This window comes from Podarcis liolepis (assembly GCF_965112155.1).
Source record: "Podarcis liolepis genome assembly, chromosome: 1".
Taxonomy (NCBI): Eukaryota; Metazoa; Chordata; class Lepidosauria; order Squamata; family Lacertidae; genus Podarcis; species Podarcis liolepis.
Genome location: NC_139554.1, coordinates 44,715,691 through 44,735,436, shown reverse-complemented (window position 1 = coordinate 44,735,436; position 19,746 = coordinate 44,715,691). Strand labels below are relative to the sequence as shown.

The 19,746-nt window shown below is 42.6% G+C and overlaps 1 protein-coding gene across 1 annotated transcript in view; it reads left to right on the top strand.

Annotated features, from left to right (window-relative positions):
- The first annotated feature begins 931 nt into the window (after positions 1 to 931).
- LOC310708590 (cytosolic phospholipase A2 epsilon-like) overlaps positions 932 to 19,746 on the top strand; it is a 42,060-nt gene continuing 23,245 nt past the window's right edge. The window contains exons 1-5 of the mRNA XM_083507182.1: positions 932 to 1,078; positions 5,599 to 5,671; positions 14,555 to 14,691; positions 15,932 to 16,063; positions 17,754 to 17,794. Coding sequence (XP_083363308.1) covers positions 1,052 to 1,078; positions 5,599 to 5,671; positions 14,555 to 14,691; positions 15,932 to 16,063; positions 17,754 to 17,794 — 410 coding nt within the window. The 5' untranslated portion in view covers positions 932 to 1,051. The remainder of the gene's footprint in view (positions 1,079 to 5,598; positions 5,672 to 14,554; positions 14,692 to 15,931; positions 16,064 to 17,753; positions 17,795 to 19,746) is intronic.

Below are 19,746 nucleotides of genomic sequence, written 5' to 3'. Positions count from 1 at the left end.
TTCTGGAAGCCAAAGATAGGACACAGCTTCTGAAGCTCCCCAAATCAATGTTTGGGTCATCTTAACAAAATAGAAGTGTTTTCCTCCACTGTGAAAGGTTTTTGACATTCCTTCTACACTGATGCTAAGAGTCTGTATGCTGCTGAGAGAGGAAGGAGGCTCACCTGGGAAATGTATCCACTACCTTAGACAGCTCCCCATCATCAGCCCCCTTTCGTCAATTATAATCCTATGTTACTGGGGGAAAGGAATGTTGCCTCCTTGCTTTGGGTTGAACTGTTCTATCAGCCTTCACAATGTAAAAAAATTAGGGGAGGTCCAAAATTGGCAAACCAATTTGGGGAAGTGGGGAGCCTGGTGTTTTTCCCCCCATAGAAGTGAGCAGCAGCAGCAGCAGCAGCAACAACAACAACAATATTATCCAGCCCTTTTTCTTTTGGTTTGAAAAAGTGGCTTTGGGCAATGGTGGCCCAGTTGCTGCCACTGCTGTCAAAATACAGCTTTTATGGGAAACCATTACCAATTGTGAGAGTATTTCTGCCCCCACTTCATGAAGCACCAGAGAAATGGGGGTTTGGATTTTACCACAGGATGGGTGCACACCACCTAACAACTTCTAAATGTTACACTAGGTGGGTTGTAGAACTTGCCACGCAGATGACCTCACAGAAACAAGGGTAATGCGACATAAAATTCCTAAATATCTCAATCCAGCATGCCCTCTTCACATCCTTTCTGGGTCCTTTCCTCCCTTTCCCAAATTTAAAAAGATAGTCGATTTTTTTGCTATTAGTCCGATTCTCTCAAATTCCCTCAGTCTTGTAGTCATTAAAGCTGCAAGTAGACTTCTACTGCATTTGATCATTGCTCTTAGCACATGAATTTAATGAAAGAGATTGCAACACATTGAGAGAAATTAAGCAGGGGTGGAGCTGTGAGTTAGATCGTAAAACACCTGCTCAACAACTCCTGAGTTTAAAGGCTGTAAACTTGCTTTAGCCATTGCTGCCTGCTGGGAAACTGTTGTGGAATCTAGCAGACCAGGGCCACAATGGGGGCATTTTCAAGCAAACAACAGGTAAGGAGTTGGAGAATACCAACTCAGATCCATTTTATTTGATTAGCTGCTTGGGCACTGTAAGTAGGGATTTGTCTTTGCAAAGATTCTTTAGTATGCTTTTTCTCTGCTATCTCCAGCTTTGTAAAACATTTCTTCTTAGGCATTTGTGGGCTATACCTTCATCTTGATCAATAAGTGCTGGCTAAGAAAACGGTCAGATTCCCACTAAAGGTTTAATTCGTAAAGATCCACTCAGACTGTGGCTGGGCTGAAAGTGTGAGAAGGGTTAAAGCTCTTGAGGCAGTGATGAGCTCTTGTCAGCTAGAACACAGTTTATGTAGCAATCATGAAACATTTACAGAGTTCGAGTTTGTGGGCCAGGTATACTGGATGATGCATCCTATCCCTCCAGAGCAGTATAATCTGAAGCTGTCAGCGTGGGAGCAGTGCAGAGTTTGCCTCTGACTGAGGGAAAAGTCACATTTCTTTTCCAGAGGAAAGCCCCATGTAGAACAGCACTTCCAGATTTTGTGTGTATACAAAGCTGAAGTTACATTAAAATAAACACTAGATGTTCATTCTTTAGAATTCTTAGCTTTCTTTTGTGCTTCTGTTTAAAAAACATGTAGAAATCTACCAATAACACACAGGAACTGAATTTTCAGCATGGTGAGAAAGGTTACTTTTAGATTAGCAAGGGAAGTACTTATGTTTGCCTTAGACATGGGTGGTGGAGGAGGAGTTGCACTATAAAGCGAAATAATTACAAGTTATGCCCAGGGGCTTGATGCTCTATTGGCAGCCGTGTTTATCCTCTTTTAATTGATTTCTTCTTCTTTTTCTTTCACTTTCTGGCCACTACTTCAAAGCATAGTCCATGCATTTTCCAGATTCAATTTTTACCAAACTGCTTAGAGTGCACAAAGTTGGCATTTTAAGAGTTCTCTGGATTTATCTATAAGTATCTCTACCAGGAATCACCTGGAGCAGGGCACTTCTCAGAACTTTTAAGGGTTGAAAGGACCATTAATAACAAACCATTATATGTATATTTCCATCACTCCCACCCATTGCTATTGAATAATATCTCAGGTCAGCTTTGGCCATATAAAATAATAGTATGATAAGTGGCAAGTTATATCAAAAGAATAGCTGTGGCCCACCTGCTAATTCTACAAAATACGTATATTTGGTGGAGTACTGGTGGGGACCCAAATTCACCTTATTCAGAAACAAAATGAGATCAGTCACCCTTCTGGATGACATCCATGACATCTTCTGTATTCTGTAGGTTAGCCCCCATTGATTAGGCTAATGGTGAAAGTTGGTAAGTGGCTGCATAGCAATGCACTGTGGTTTTATCAATATGATAACTCAGCCTCTCCAGTCACTGTGTAGGCCACTAAGAACTGAACAGGGAAGCTGTAAAAGGCATCAGAGATAGAGCTGGCAGAAAAAAATGGAATTGGTCATTGGTTCAACTTTGATGGTGGCTACAACCAGGTTGAAGAGCAAAGCAGCTTGTGGAAGCTTATAGGTGCCCACCAATTTGTCGTAGCAATTACACATGCTTGGTGAAAGGTCCTTGAAAAAGTTTGAAGGACCTCAGAAGTTTTTAGAGCATTACTGGAGAAGACATCAAGGAAAGGGTAGTGCTTCTGTGAACTATGAACATGGATGGGAAGCACTTTTGTTGCAATAGTTATAGGCAAGGGCAAACGGTTTGGTGGGCTAACCAGAGCTTTAGGTAATATGAAGTGAATATGCATTTCTCTGAGCACAAACCCTTCTCAGATTTTGGGCTGATCTAAGAGCCAAGAATGGATATTTTATACCATGCTGGCAACCCACCAAGCTCAATAACCCTCATAAATTAATAATCAAATCTTTGCCTGACCTTTCTTGGGTATCATTAACAGCCTCATCATTCATACCAAACTCCAGTAGCTGTCATATCATCCTCAGTAATTTCCACATCAACAGCTACTATGAGATACATTGTCTGCCAGAAAGTAGGAGGTGTCTGGCTCTATCCCTTGCCAGGAAAACTAACTTTGCTGGAACAGCCCAGAGTTGTGCCACAACTGGCAGAAAGAATGACATGTGACGAAGTCACACAGGATGTTGCAAATGCTCTTAGTTATCTGGCAACTGTCACTGTATCAGGTGGATCATGGTGCAAAGGCATTGATCTGTGCATACATAACAGATATTTTCAACTGATTGCATTTTGAGTCACGGGGAGATCTAGTCTTGTCCTGTAAACATAATCACGTGAAAAGTGTGAGGTTCTCTCTGAAGTTAAATCAGCTTGGGGCTTGCCTAGCTTCATGTGTTAACCCTGTTTGGCCCACCTACATCTTTACCTGCCCAACATGTAGAGCAGCAGGTTTGCTTGGTTTAGCCAAAATGGTCTCCCAGGTCAAATGCAGAGGACTAGTGACCCTAATTAGACCCACATTCCAAAGGTTCCTCAGCATTCATTTAAAATGAAATTCAAGGTTCAAAATAAAATATCTTCAGAGAATCTAAGGAAAGTTGAAATTCTCCGGGTAGAGTTCACACATCTGACTAATATTGCCTAAGGTAGAATTCTGGGCAAGGTGTGTACTTTGTTTGGGTGGGGGAGGGAAATATGCATCATGATATGGTGATTTTGGAGAGAAATCAGCGTTTATTATCTGGTCAGGAGAGTTTCCACAATTCTAACTGCATTTCCTCACAAGTGGAGTTAAAGATATATTTCAAGGGTCTTGTTCTGGTGACACATTTGTAGAAATTCTGAGGAAAGTGTTCTTTTTAGCACACGGCCAGATAGCCAAAGAACCTGGGTGCTATTTGCTGAAAACTCCTCCCTCCAGCGCATGATAAGGTGTGACCAACTCAGCGGTGTTAGTAAATTGTCTGCTAGCCAAAGCTGCTCATTTGGGCAGCTGCTAAAAGGCAGTGGCAAATGGCATCTGCTGTGATATGCATTTGGACCTAGGTTGTTTAGTGAGAAGGCAATAATAAGAGAGAGAAAAATCAAGCTAGCTACATTTTAAAATGATAATCTGCACATAATCCAGCTCCCATCACCACAACCAGCTTGGTCAATTGTCAGCAATGATGGGAGCCCTGGTCCAGCAATATCTGGAGGTGCTTAGGTTCCTCACCCTAAGCACTGAACCAAGAACACATCATTCCCTAATCCATCTTCTTCCCCTTCGATTGTTTTCTCTTCTGCATTGTCTTTTACATTGGAAGTTCCTTGGGGCAGAGACCTGGATGTGCCATTTTGGTTTGTTACTCTGGATAATGATGAATATCTAGATGTGGCATGATATAGAAAAATAATTGATTAAATGGAAAATGTCGTTATTTTCCTTCACAGTCCTAGTTGCCAAAACTTTCACCTGTACTGCAGTCCTTTAGATACATTTGAGGCTTCAGTTAAGCATTTGTAGTCGTTTCAGTGGAACTGAAGAATAAATATAAGAGGAGGGGAATGCCTCAGTAGGCTTTTGCACATTTCTGGAGCAAGGATCAGATTCACCTCAGTCATGAACTCCTAGTCTGGCTTTGCCTGTGTCTGTGCAGGGATGTTGTGAAGAAAAGTTATTTAAGAAGCCCAGAAATTGACTGCTTATTTCCCCAATAATCATCAAGCGTCTTTGTACTGTGTTAAAAAATTAATTGGACAGAAAGGTGTAAGATGAAGACTAAAGGCCTTTTGGTTACTATGACACTAAAAAAAAGTGGTTAAGAACACAAAGACCTTTGTGTTACCAGGGCCTGTCCTACTATTAGACAGAGTGAGGAGGCTGCCTCAGACTGCAAATGCTGAAGGACAGAGCTGTTTGTGGCATGCAGCCTGCTTTGTGCCTCCTAAGTTGTCAATCTGGGCTTCTTTAAGAGGAAAGTCAGGATATAAATTGAATGGATGGATGGATGAATAGATGTTGGCCTTCTATCCTCACTTGTGGTGAACCCTGCTGTTAAAGTAAGATTCAATTCCTAGTCCAGTTGGCTTCCATATGTGGAATGAGATGAAACACAATATTGTGCTTTGCCTCAGGCAGCAAAAAGAATCTGCGTTATCACTATTTCATAACTAGAGTAGAAGGTGCCAGGGAATATAAACCTATGCAGTGCATCGCATGAAGTGATGGAAAAGGATACAAAAGGGTTAAGGAGGAGGATGGGAGTGGAGGAGAGAAGCTAACCAACATGTGCCATCCTAGATCCATCTGCAGCAGCACAGGCAGATGCACTCATGGGCTAGCATATATTATTGTAAGAAGACTTCAGACAATATGGCGGAACGATTTCCCTTGCTTGGGTTGCTCTAGCTACATCAGTGCGACCTAATGCCTCATTGCAGCAAGGCATCTGTGAGTTTTTGCTGGGATGGGCTTGCGATTTTGTATTTCTTCCTCCTTTCCTATGCCAGGCTGGAGGAGGAGGGCAATTCTGTATCCTGTCAAAAGTCAGCTAGATGCCATCTTTACAATAAACTAAATGTTAACCCATCCTTCATGTTTGATTTTGTTCTGCAGACAGAACCTGCTCCCTGCAGCCTTCTCACCGTAAAGGTCATAAAAATGAAAAATCTCCGGAAGGCAGACCTGCGTAAGTATTTTGGTTGTTGTGAGAGCTTCCTTGTCATTTTAAGAAGCCTAGAGTCATAATCATACAAATATACTCATCACTGAATGATTTTTATATGCATGCCTCACAAGTCAGCATTTATATTCAGTGCAAGTAGAGAATCATTTGCAGAACCAACTTAGCTCAAACAGTGGCGTAGCGTGGGTTGTCAGCACCCGGGGCAAGGCAAGTAATTTGCACCCCCTAACCCATGGATTTGAGCCCCCTAACCCATGGATTTGCGCCCCCTAATCCTAACCCCCAGATGTTGCGCCCGGTGCGGCCGGCCCCCCCTGCACCCCCCACGCTACACCACTGAGCTCAAACATTGCCATATAGAAGGAAAAAGTTGTATGCAGGATCTAAACTACACCCAGCCCTATGCAAATACAATTTGAAAGTACACTGGTACCTCGGTTTAAGAACAGTACTGTTTAAGAATGATTCAGTTTATGAACTCTGCAAAACTGAAAATAGTGTCCTGGCTTGAGAAGTTTACCTCGGTCTAAGAAGGCCACTTCCGCCTTAAGGAGGAGGTGGTGTTGTGGGCTCTCATGACTTCTCCACGTGCACAGGGGGTGGGTGTCCAACCCCAAGTGACTGGGGGATTCCCAGCTGGGTCACTGGCCAGGCCGACCAATCTGGTTGGTCTGGGAGTGTGGCCTACCCGATAAAGGCAGGACGGGAGATCTCTCTCTTTCTGGCTTTCCCACCCTCCCGCCCTTTAAGGTTTTCATCTCTTTTGACCTTGATATGGACTTCAGTTGGTTGAGGGGCCTGGTGGGAATTTTTCCACTTGGCAAATTGGCGCCAGCCACTTGGATTTCGCCTACCTCATAGCAAATTGTCACAACTTTTTAAGGTTTGGTGGTTAGGCATTGGAATATTTCTGGAGAAGAGGGGAGGTAGTGCCATCACCTGCCCTGCATATTGAAGGATTCCGTTAAAGGATTCCGTTAAAGGATTCCGTTAAAGGATTCCGGGGGGCGTGGTCCTGTCCAAAGCCTAGGGAGGTTAGGGCCTAAGGCACTACATCTATCGGTGAACCCTGGGGGAGCTCCTAGTTGATGTCAGCAGGACTCCCCCTACTGGTGGTTAACCCTTCTCGGACTCCCTGAGATGGGCTGGAGTCAGATATAATCGGTTAGATCCAATGCCTAAGCCAATACCACTCATCTGTAACCAATGAAATTGTGGCCATTTTTAGCCCATTAACCTTAAATAGTTGAGTCATGTGTCTTTATTCAACCAAGGGGGGGGGAGGGTCAGGACTTTGCCACGCAATGTAATCCGAATGGTGGAAGGGCAACAGTGGCTGTAGGCCTCATTAGGGAAAGCATGCCTTGGTTTAAGAACGATTTTGGTTTAAGAACAGACTTCCGGAACGGATTAAGTTCATAAACTGAGGTACCACTGTATCTTTGCTACTTAAAATGAGATGATGGCTTGATGAAGCAAGAATTGATCACGCATAAGTGCATCTTTGAGCATGGATCTTTTATTTACCAAAAGAGCACCGTCCACATGCAATAGCAGGCTTGCGTGAACCCCAACATTGGCAGAAAACATCTTAGGCTTGTGGGGAGGAATCTAATGAGAAAGCTCCCCCAACAGCTCAGTGAGAACTGAACATACTCAGTCATCACAGGATGCTGACTGATGGAGGATTGTTGTTGTTGTTTAGTCGTGTCTCACTCTTCATGACCCCATGGACCAGAGCACGCCAGGCACTTCTGTCTTCCTCTGCCTCTCGCAGAGGTCAAACTCATGTTAGTAGCTTCGAGAACACTGCCCAGCCATCTCGTCTTCTGCTGTCCCCTTCTCCTTGTGCCCTCCGTCTTTCCCAACATCAGGGTCTTTTCCAGGGAGTCTTCTCTTAGTGGAAGGAAAACCAGGGGTAGTGGAAATAGAATGGAGTTTCCTGGAAAAGGGCATGATTGGCCAGCTGAAAGTGGAATGTTCCACATGGCAACGTTTTGCTTCAGGTTATACTTGTTTCTCTTTATTTTTATTCCAGGAGTTCTAACAAATACCCAGCCTTGGGAGAGTGTATGAAAATGCCTCTGGGGGGATCTGTCACTAGTTAGATACCACCATACTTGGTGATATTTCAGCTGCTGCCTATAAACCATTTACTTCCAAATAATGGTGGCATAGTCTCTGATGTCTGTGGGATTTCAGGGAGACTATAGTAACAAAGAGCACGACTGTTGATTGCAGTAATTGGCAAGTTGTCTCTTGTATGTCGCTACTGGAAGCTTGTGATCAGCAACATCTCTAAGCCTCATTTTATGTGAAGAAGCCAGATTAGCATCATGAATAATAGGAAGGTGTTGCGCAAACAAATTGTGCCAGTAAAATGGGAGCATTGGTTGGAAAGGATGTGCCCTGGCCTTATTTTTTATTTTTTTTTAAATGCAGCAAGCTCTAAATGGAAAAAAGTGTGAGGTGAAAAGAACCAGAAGAAAGCAGAAGACTTTATTCATGTAAACTTGTTTGGGCAGTTGAAATAACATCTGATGCAGAAGGTTTTAAAATGGGAAGTTATTAAGCTTGTTTTTTTGCAACATTGGGTAGGCTGACATAGCAAGGTGCTGGCATCTGAGTCCAAAGCTAAATTGAAAGACATTGCTGATTCACAGGATTATGAGACAAAATTAAATTATACAATATTAACCGAATGATCTCATGGCCTGGAATACTATATACAATTTAGGACTGGGACAATTTAGGACTAGAACTGTATTCTTGCTATCTGAGGCTGATCCAATAGCTGAAAATGAAAATTTATTGATGAATTGCAAAGTAGATGTGAGGCTATAGCCATATACACCACCTGCTGCACTTGGAAGTGTAACTCACTGGGTTCCTTTAGCTATATTGGCTCCATCCTCTTGTCAGTCTCTGTCATGGAGAACAGAAATAGGCTGCTGGAAACTCACTGCTCCACAATTCAACAGCAAAGCCCTCAGACTGCCTCCCAGAGAACACTGCCTCTGCTGGACCAACCTGCTTGTCCTTGGACATCTGACTTCTCTTGCTGTGTAGAATTATTAAATTCAATTGAGTGGAGCATAACATATTCTTTTATTCCCACAACCATTTGATGGATGACACATATGTACTTCTAGCCTTGATCTTAATAGTGGTTAGGGAGGAGGTGAAAAGGTAGTGGTGGGCTTTGTGGCGGACAAGTTTACTTAGGACACTAAATTGTTCAGGTTTTTTAAAAAAACAAAAACAAAATGAGATTGTGGTGAGCTCCAAAAGGATCTCTCTAAACTGGGTGAATGGGTAGTAAATGTTAGTTACAAGTTTAATGTGTTTAAGAGTATTGTATTTAGAAATGCTGTATGGGAAGGCGGGGCTTTTTTGTGCCTTAGGCACAGAGGTAGTGTCTTTCCATTGTGAATGAGCTAAACATCTTGTGGCTCATCTCATGACCCATCACAAGACACAACCAAAGAGAACCCGTGGAAGTCTATTTACCTGGAGGTTGCTTGCAACAGGCAGAAGCAATCAGTCAGATACAGTGCATTTTTTTTTAAGATATATAGTGACTTAGGAGCCAATTCCTAGGGGCCATGGAGGCTTTGGCCCCCACAATAAAATATTTGAGGGGCTGGGCCCCCACAAAGTTGATGGACATTCCCATTCAATCATGAGACTGATTATGCAGTGTGGGGCTTATTTGGGCACCCACAATATTTTATTCAAGTTGGCACTCCTGTACAGAGAAACTTCATTTTACTAAAGATGCTTAATATCTCACTTTGGGAGCAGATATAGGAACTGAAAATCATTGCTAATTTTTGCAATGTATAATTTAAGTTACAAAATATAAATGTTACAAAAGAACGAAGTGTTTAAAACTGTTCTGAGGTAAAGTTTTAAAATTCTTTCTTGTGGTGGAGTGAATTGAATTCTACACAAGGTCCAGATCAGAGGTATTTGTTGTACAACTCTAACAGTACAATGGCAAATGAAATTCTATATGAACAAGTGTAAAGTAATACATGCTGGAGCAAAATATATATATCTTAATTTCACGTACATGCTTGTGGGGTCTGAAATGGAGGTGACAGAACAGGAGTAAGACCTTGGGGGTCACAGTAGATAGCTCAATGAAGATGTCAGCCCAGTGGGTGGCAGCCATTAGAAAGGCAGATTCCACGCTAGAGATAATTAGGAAAGGAATTGGAAATAAAACTGCCAATATCAAAATGCCATTATACAAATCTATGGTGTGACGACATTTGAAGTCCTGTTTTGGTTGCCTCACCTCACCTCAAAAAGAATATTGGAAAAGGTTCAGAACAGGGCAACCAAAATGACAACAGGGATGGAGCAGCTCCTTGATGAAGAATGGTTGCAGCACTTAGGACTTTTTAGTTTAGAGAAAAGGTGAGTAAGCGGTGACATGATAGAAGTTCATAAAATCATGCATGGCATTGAGAAAGTAGATAGAGAGGAGTTTTTCTCCCTCATAACAGTAGAACTTGCAGACATCCAAAGAAGCAGAATGTTGAAAGATTTAGGACAGAGAAAATAAAGTTATTCTTCGCACAGCACACAAACTATGGCGCTTGCTCCCCCAGGAGACAGTGATGGCCACCAATTAAAATGGCTTTAAAAGAGGCAAATTCATGGAGGAAAAGGCCATTGATGACTATGCTGTTGATGCTCTGCTTCCATGGTAAGAGGCATGTCAGTTGCCGGAAACCACAGGACAGAAGAGTGCTCTCGTGCTCATGTTCTGCTCCTTGGTTTCCTGCAGGCATCTGGTTGGTCACTGAGAACAGGAATGCTGGACTAGATGGGTCATTGGCTTGATACAGCAGGCTATTCTTATGCACTTACGTTATTATGTTTAATTGGCTGGAAACTGCCGATCACTTATCAGCAATGTTCTGTTGTGTTGATAGCGGCAAAAGTATCCATCTGCTGACAGAGAACAAAAGCAGGAAGGGTTGCTCTTGTTGAGATGGCTTAGTGACACACTCACCATGCAGCTACAAATTAGCTGTATTTCATGGCATCACTGTAGCATCATAGAGGTATCGTGCTCATAATGTTACCATGCTGTGTGATAATCCCTATTAGGTGGGATAATGCAATCAACATGAAGAAACTCTGTTTTTAAAAAATGGCACAAGAAGAATTGCCAAGTGCATTTAACTTTTTGTGTGTGTGCTTTTGCCTAAGCCCTGGTTGTAATTTATAACATTAACATCAATTATTCTGAAATATCTGGCCTCCTGATCATCTGACCTTATACTGTTGGCAGAGGCAGATTTAGGGGTTTGACCAGTTCGATCGCACTGAGTGCAGAGCCTCAGGGGTGCCAAACTATGCTTTAGAATGAAGCATGAGAAGCTCCCCCCCCCCCAATTTTGGTGACACACAGGGAACTGCTGAAATTTGAGACCCCAGGGTCTGTCACTGCTGTTGGCAAAAATGTCAGCAACTGCCACAGTTATGTCTCAGAGCTCTGATATGCTTGAAAGGATCCCTGAGGACTACTGAACTCTGATGTTAGAGGCTGATTGAGATTCCACTAATTATTGGTCTGTATGCTTTACTCAGTGTCCAAGGTCTAAGTCTGGGTGGAGGCGAGGAAGAAGAACCCCACCTATTGAGTCTTGACTAGTGACACGCAAAAGAATTAGGAATTGGAAACAGGAAGAGATGCTATTCCATAGGGAGCCATGGGGGTGGATGGATGGACAAGGTATTGCTTGCATGATTGCAATCAGATTGATCATCAACATACCTGAGAACTGGGAAGGAATGTTGTCCCAAGTCAGCTGGGAAAATCACTGAGCTTTCTTTCCACCCACATGTCTATGAGGCTGCATGCTGCAAAACCTGTTTAGTTCCAGTCACAAGTGTCTGCCTTTGAAACCTAGACTTATTCTTACAAGCCTTTTTGGAAATATGGTGCACCTTGGCCCATCTAGACTTATGCTAATGAATATAAGCTTACTACTTCTCTCCGGTCTGTTCCTTCCCTATCCATTCAATGTATCTGCCACACTTCTGAAGGCACTAGTTGTTGATTTGTGGGTGTCACATTTGAATATGCTGTATGTGCTCTTAAAATCCAACACATGTAGATCCCTGGATTTTATCTGGGATATCGGTCATATTGTTTAGGTAGAGTGTTAGATTTCACAGGTGTATGGCCTATTCAAATGTCATGGATATATAGCAAGGCACCAAAGCCCAGTTGGCAGGAGAGAGAGCAAGGCTGCCCTCTGCCCATATGCAGATTTGGGGAGTACAGAATTCCAACAAGACCATACTAAATTCAGTGAGCATTGATGACATTCTGTAGTCATGTGGGCTTTTGGCTTGCTAAAGATCCAGTCAGGGTCTAACTGGAAATGGGGAGATGACCCAACAGAAGTTTGGGCAGAAGAAGAGCTGGCAATGGCTATATAGGAGCTCAACCTCCTTTGGACCTTGGCTGGCTTATCAGCTCCCCTTTGAGCTTATTCATCTTTATCTCTAGTCTCCACAACATCTGCTGGTCATGGATCTTCATCCTAGACAGTCCCAATTTTTCATTCTAGACAGTCAGTCCAGAAGGATACCATAGTCCATGCTATCCACAGCCACCAAGAGTTAATTGAGAATTTGCTCAGTCACACTCTCCCGATCCTTTTCTCAGCATGTCATTTATCAGTGCACGAAGGACCCAGGCCTGAAACCAGATTTAAATGGATCCAGATAATTGGCGATATCCAAAAATATCTGTAGTTTCAGGGCAATCACCCAAGAAAGGCATGTTTGTGACAAGCTAGTTGTTGCCTAACCTCGAGGTCCTTGGAATGCTTTTTTCAAAAAAATGAATGGGACCACATATTCACATCAGAAGGTATTAATTTATCATAACCAGAATGGAGGAGGGGCAGAAGAAGGAAAAGCCTTCAACTTCCCTTTCACTCTTAACCAGCTTGTCAGTCCTCCCTTTACTGAATCTGCCCCTGCCTGTAATAACTTCAGTTGGGTGCTTTTCTTCCTTCTGAGCTGATGCAACTTAAAATTGCACAAGCATCTAGTGAAACAACTGAGCAGAAATCCAAAACCCTGGAGCCAAGAGAGTGCAATGTATCAAAGGCCAGATAAAACCAAACTAAACACATTTCAGTTTAGCAGTGGGAAGATAAAGTGCCTCATAGATGCAGAAAGATCAGACTGCAAACTAATTTAGCAGCAGCTGCAGATAAAGTGATTAATCCCATGAAATTGTATAAAACTCATTACAGAAGCAAGAGACAAAGTACATAAGATGCTGCAAAGTTAAATGGCAAGAGTAGATTCCAATTTTCTTTTTAAAAAATAATTTATTGTTGTTTTTCAGTTAAGCAAAAGCAAAGAATGAGAAAAAACAAAAACAAAATATCCCTCAAAGTGAAATTTCCAGTCCATGGATGCTCTTTGAAAATACTATTTCAAATCCATAGATGCTATGAATGAAAGGGTTTCTTGTGATAGTGTTAGAAGTTTTGCTGCAGGATGGAGCTACCCCCTTCCATCCCCCCAAATATGGCTTTCCATACAGCTTTGGACAAGTATGATTTCCATGCTAAGGTCTCCTCTCACTGAAAGGGATTGAAAGGGCATAGAAAGTGCTCCCAAATGCTTTTTGTGTGTGTTTTGTTTAGCACAAACTTCACCAGAATATTGGACTTGGTGATCTGTTCTACTCCAGTTCTTTTTGTTAATTCAAATCAACAGCTTTGGCATCAGGGTTTGTGTTAATTAATTTTGTTTGTTGCATTAAGTATTAATTTTTTGATATGCAGTTGGAAAAAAATATAGGGCTCCTGACATGTGTGATCTCTTGTAATGAATTCCTTGCTATTGTCTGAAGTGCTGTGTAGGACAAACATTCCTTAATCTAGTACTAAGATGTGGTTGCTTTCCGGGAATGCACCACAATAAAGCTCCAGCCCTGCTTGTATAAGGAATAATTAGTACCTCGTTTACTAGCTTTGGCAGTGTCCGTGATGCCATAAAATATAAGCTGCTCTGCACTGCACTGAATGTATTGTATAAGAGTGATCTAAGGGACCAATTATGTGGGACGTTGATAATGCTGTTCGCAGAATTTTCTTTAAAATTCTAAAATTCTAAAAAAATGCCAGTACGCTCTAATCCCCCCCCCCCGCAATTCCTAATCCAGATTGGGATTTTGGCGTGGAAAATATAGGCACCCGAGCCCTTTATCCCTAACCATGAACCCGATTCAGACTGCGGGCACCACTCCTGAAATGCAAATCATCCAGATCAGGATTTTTTTTTTGGGGGGGGTGCCAAGTGCTAAAATCCCACCCTGTGCTAAGGTCCCAATTGGATTGTGTTCATAGTACAGTGGTACCTCAGGTTAAGTACTTAATTCGTTCCAGAGGTCTGTTCTTAACCTGAAACTGTTCTTAACCTGAAGCACCATTTTAGCTAGTGGGGCCTCCTGCTGCCGTCGCGCCGCTGGAGCACGATTTCTGTTCTCATCCTGAAGCAAGGTTCCTAACCTGAAGCAGTATTTCTGGGTTAGCGGAGTCTGTAACCTGAAGCATATGTAACCTGAAGTGTATGTAACCTGAGGTACCACTGTACTGGTTATTTCTGCCAGAAAAACCCTGTATTCAACCTGACATGAATATCTGAATTTATATATAATAAGCACAGCTTAAACACTGCACTGATAGTTAAATCCTAAGCATATTTACTCAGAAGGAAGACTCACAGAACTCATTTGGAGTCATTCCAAAATTTAACATGCTTAGGCTTGTGCTGTAAATACTTATGAGTTGCATATTGCTATTTTATTGCTAAAAAAAATCACATCTTTTGCAATAGTAACCCAGTCTGATTGCTACGTGACTTTGTGGATGCCTACTGCTTCAGTGAAAAAGACTAGGACCCAGACCGTGAAGGACAACAAAGACCCGGTGTGGAATGAAACATTTCACTTTAGGATTCAAAATGAAGTAAAGGTAAGGAGCTGTGCCAACGCTCTTAAACAGGAATTGCTACTTATTTAGGCAATCACAGAAGCAGAGGACTGGGAACTGCACAGGTGTCACTTAAAAGCAGGGACATCACTATGGAGATACTCCCAATATTTACTCCTCTTCCCAAGTGTTAACATAATACAAATTCAAACAGGACTGTTCTACTTTCTGGGAGATGACACATACATAATATTAAACAGTTAAAAGTTTAGAACAGGAATTACCCCTGGATTGACCTCCTTGGATGGGGATGAGGAACCCATAGCCCTTCAGATGTTGTTGGACTACAACTTCCATAATCTTTGACCACTGACCATTGACCATAATGACTGTGGCTGATGGGAGTTGGAGACCAACAATATCTGAAGGGTCACTGATTTCCCATCCTCACCTCTGGGGTGAGGCATGTGTTACTGTGACAAACATCTTCAGCGTAGTGAGGATGGTTATACCAGTCAGGGCCTTGGTTGGGAGCAGGGCAAATCTGAGCTGGATGAAGGTTAAGTTCACAGCTGGAACTAAGATAAATTGAAGTTCTTATCCCAGCAAGGGCCCAGGAAAGATTGGAAGGTTTATATCCTCTAAGGCAGATCCTCTGTTTTCCTGGTCATCTTCTGGATCACAAGATGTCCTCCTTTGGCTTCTCCCTCCTCCTGAGAAAAAACCCAGCTATTGAAATCCTACGGCTGTTGGATAAGTACCCCTCCACTGACTGTGGATGTCTTGCTGGGCTATCTGTTTTGCGGGGTTAGAAGAAAAGAGGGAGAGTCTGGATCAAGGGGAAGAAGGTCCAGAAAGGGGCAGCACAGTACATTCTGATGCCTGAGGCCAAAGACCCATTTGAATCTGAAGGACAGTGGATTGGCACTGAATCCTTCAGCACTAGTGGTGGGACAATTTTGTTCACTACAGCTGAGGGCAGCAGTCTGGCTTAGGAGTTGCAGGGCAAGCCATGTGGTGTGCATACAGCTCAGTCCGCTGACACCTTTCTATTGCTTCCTGTCCACCAGTATTTGCCACCTGAAGTACTGCCTCACTCTGACTATTGGTAGGGCCAGCAATTAGTTCAGGTCTGGGGTGGGGGACATCAGACTGCTCAGTTGTGAGCTCTTTGGGGTCTTTGGTGCTCCTGGAGTCCCACTCCTCTTCCTTGGATGAGGTGCCCCTAGAGAGAGAGGCTAGTCTATGAGAGGTTCTAAAGTTCTTCTCTGGATTTCTCTAGAACATTCTGGAGCTTAAAGTTACTGATGAAGATAAGCATACTGCAGATGACCATCTCCTCACTGTTTTCTTTGATGTTTCTAAAATCCAACTTGGTGAAACAACCCGCCTGAGCTTTCAGCTGAATCCAAAAGTGAGTACTGCAAATAAAAAACAGGCTGTGGAAAACAAATCCACATTTCTCTCAATTTTCAATGAAGTTCCCTTTCAGCTATTAAGCAATGGCACCATATAAAAGAATTACACTTGCTTTGAATACACAGACAACAACAAAAGAGTTTTGTGGCACCTTAAGGACTGACAAATTTTATCATAACATAAGTGTTTGTGAACTAGAGTGCGTTTCATTAGATGCATGAAGTGTGTGTGTGTGTATATACACACACAAAAACATATGTACTTGGGTATAAAAGAATAAGAATCTAAAGGCTAAAGTTAAATGGCAATAAAATGGAAAAAAGTATAGCCTGATAATTCAGTTACTTTAAAATTATGCAAACCTACCTTTCACAACAACTATGGTTAGTTATTTTAGCATTACTTAGCTGTGGAAATATAGTGAGATCTTAAATGTATGCAAAACAAGCTCGGTGACCCTTCACAGCAGTGGCTGTTGATAAACAAATCATCCACCTATAGAGGATTACATATCTAATTGACCTAATTGAATACAGTGGTACCTTGGTTTACGAACTTAATCCGTTCCTGAAGTCCGTTCTTAAACTGAACCTGTTCTTAAACTGAGGCACGCTTTCCCTAACGAGGCCTCTCACCGCTGGTGCCCTTCCACCATTTGGTCTCCATTTGTAGACGGAGGTAAAGTTCACAAACCAGAACGCTGCTTCCAGTTTTGCAGAGTTCGTAAACCAAATCGTTCGTAAACAAGTTCTTAAATTGAGGTACCACTGTAGAAATAAACATTTTGATACTGAATACACCAGTGATTCCCATATCAAACATGTAAAGTATGAACAGTATGTGTGTTTCTTTAAACATCTGAGTCCAGTCCAGACAAGGCAATGTACACTAGGACCCAAACTCAGAGTGCTAGTCACACTCAAGTCCCATTGAATTAAATGTGGCTAATTGTTTTTGACTGAAATTAAAGGGATTTGAGTTCTATATTTTTTTCCTATTGGGACTGCAGCCAAAGCTGCTTGGGCATCACCAGTGCTTCCATGTGGTATGGAGAGCAAGCTGTCTTGGGACATAATCGGGCAAGGCACATCAGCACGGCCTTTTGTTAGTAAGATCCCACCTACCCCCTGGTCAATGGCTCCCGCAGTGGACCTGAGAGGTATAGCCTAGGGACAGCTGAATAATCTTTACCAAAATGCTCATTTTTAGGGGAAACTGCTTGCAAAGATGTGTATATTAGTCAAAACTGCATTTAAAAATGTGTTTATTAGCAGAAATCCACACTAAAATGCTGACAAATTTCCAAGAGGATAAAAAAATAATAATCTCAAGTTTCTGTAGACATGTGGAGAACTGGATTTATGACTGGAAAGATGAGAAACTGAGAAAACCAAAATGGTCAGGTCCTTCCATCCCTAGCTGCCTCTGAGGTGACTTGGCTTCTCAGTCCTGCCCCCTGACTTCCACTCATTGAGGGTGGACTTCTGAGTTGCAGAAGGAAGTTGTAACCCTGGCTGGACAGGATTCTAGCTCCTATGGAATATTATGCTCCTAGTCTTCCATAGCATGAATGTCCACAACTCAGGGCATGGACTCCCTTCACTTGACTAATGTGTGAAGTGGGCTTTATTATTCAAGAGAATGTGTGAACATGCCGTCACTGTTTTTGCTTTTTAAACTTTCAGGGTAAGGAGGAACTAGAAGTTGAATTCACAATGGAGAGCAGGTAAGAACAACTGTTGTTGCACATACCATTAACAAAACTGCCATGCAAAAAATAAAATAAAATGCAGCATTGATAAAGAGCTTGCCTTGTATCTCTCTTGGTACAAAACCTTTACTATATATCTAACTAGGTATTGCTGATGGTGTGTATTCATATTCTGTTATTGGGGCAATAATGGTCACTGAGGGATCGATGTGGCATAGCAGGGGCTAACATATTGATGGGGATATAGTAGCATTTGCTAAAGGGGCTAACATATTGATGGGGATATAGTAGCATTTGCTAAAGGGGCTAACATATTGATGGGGATATAGTAGCATTTGCTAAAGGGCTTCAGCACTGGCAAATTATAGGGAGGCTATTGAAGGCATCAAGGAGATTGCATGATAGAACTACTCCTTTACTGTTTCACTTCAGTCGACAGATGGAGAAACCTTGTGACTGGATGCTCCATATAAAACTCCTTGCATACAGAAAACTAGAGATCAGGGAGAAGAGTTCCTGCACAGCATGTGCCATGATATTCCTGATCCAGAGCCTCACATGTTCTACAGCAGTGTTTCCCAACTTTGGGTCTCCAGCAGTTTGGGACTACACCTCCCATCATCCCTAGCTAGCAAGACCAATGGTCAGAGATGATGGGAATTGTAGTCTGAAAGCAGCTGGAGATCCAAGGTTGGGAAACACGGCTCTGCAGCATTTTATAGGGCTCCTCTACAACCAGTCTTCTCTGTTCACTTCCATGGAGAGTCAACTCATTCTTGTACATACAGCTTCTGCTCTTATCTAAATGAATTGAAAAGCTGCTCTTGTGGGTGGGGAAGCTCTGTGTGGGCACTGGAGCTGTCATATGTGTAAATATGGTGTGGAGAGATGCCAGTGAGAGACAGGTGGCCCAGGGGTTGCCTCGGAGCGCACAGCTCCAATTTGTAGCATATGCCAGCCATGCGCTCAAGTCTCGTCCACCATATGGTTGTTCCCAGGAAGGGAGATTCATCCCATAATCTGCTTGCCCTGATTCAGGTAGGTAGTCGTGTTGGTCTGACACAGTGTGTGTGTGTGTGTGTGTATATATATATATATATATGCAGGTTTTGGTGTCCTCGGGTGTCTTCCCGTGTAAAAGTTGGGGTGTCTAGGCGACGTTTCGACGAGGTCTCACTCGTCATCTTCAGGCTGGTGCTTTCGGCTTCTTGTTACTGGAACAGAGCTCTGTTCCAGTAACAAGAAGCCGAAAGCACCAGCCTGAAGATGACGAGTGAGACCTCGTCGAAACGTCGCCTAGACACCCCAACTTTTACACGGGAAGACACCCGAGGACACCAAAACCTGCATTCCTGTACCCGTGAAAATCTACGAAAACATATATATATATATATATATATATATATATATATATATGTCCAGTAGCACCTTAGAGACCAACTAAGTTTGTTTTGGGTATGAGCTTTCGTGTGCATTCACACTTCTTCAGATACACTGAAACAGAAGTCACCAGACCCTTATATATAGTGGGAGGGTGGGGTGGGGTTTTTCTCAGGAGGGTAGTAGGAGATGGGTGATTGACTCAATGGTAAACCTTTTTCAGTGTATCTGAAGAAGTGTGCATGCACACGAAAGCTCATACCAAGAACTAACTTAGTTGGTCTTTAAGGTGCTACTGGAAGGAATTTTTCTGTTGACCACTGTTAACGACTGCAATTAGTCCTACAGGAAAAAGCAAGGGAGAGTATGCAGATGATTAGCATATTTAGCATTGTAATATGCTTGTCCTGAGTTTTTGTTACTTGATGCAATTGGTTTAGCCAGAAGTTCCACATTACTTGGAAGTCTGCTTGTTTAATTGCTTTTCCAGCTTTCCTTTAGGCCCCTCACACTGATGTGTCCTTTGGAATGAGCATTTCAGAGAGGCTCCCCAATTCCAGGCATCTCCCCCTCTCCTGTTGTTTGCT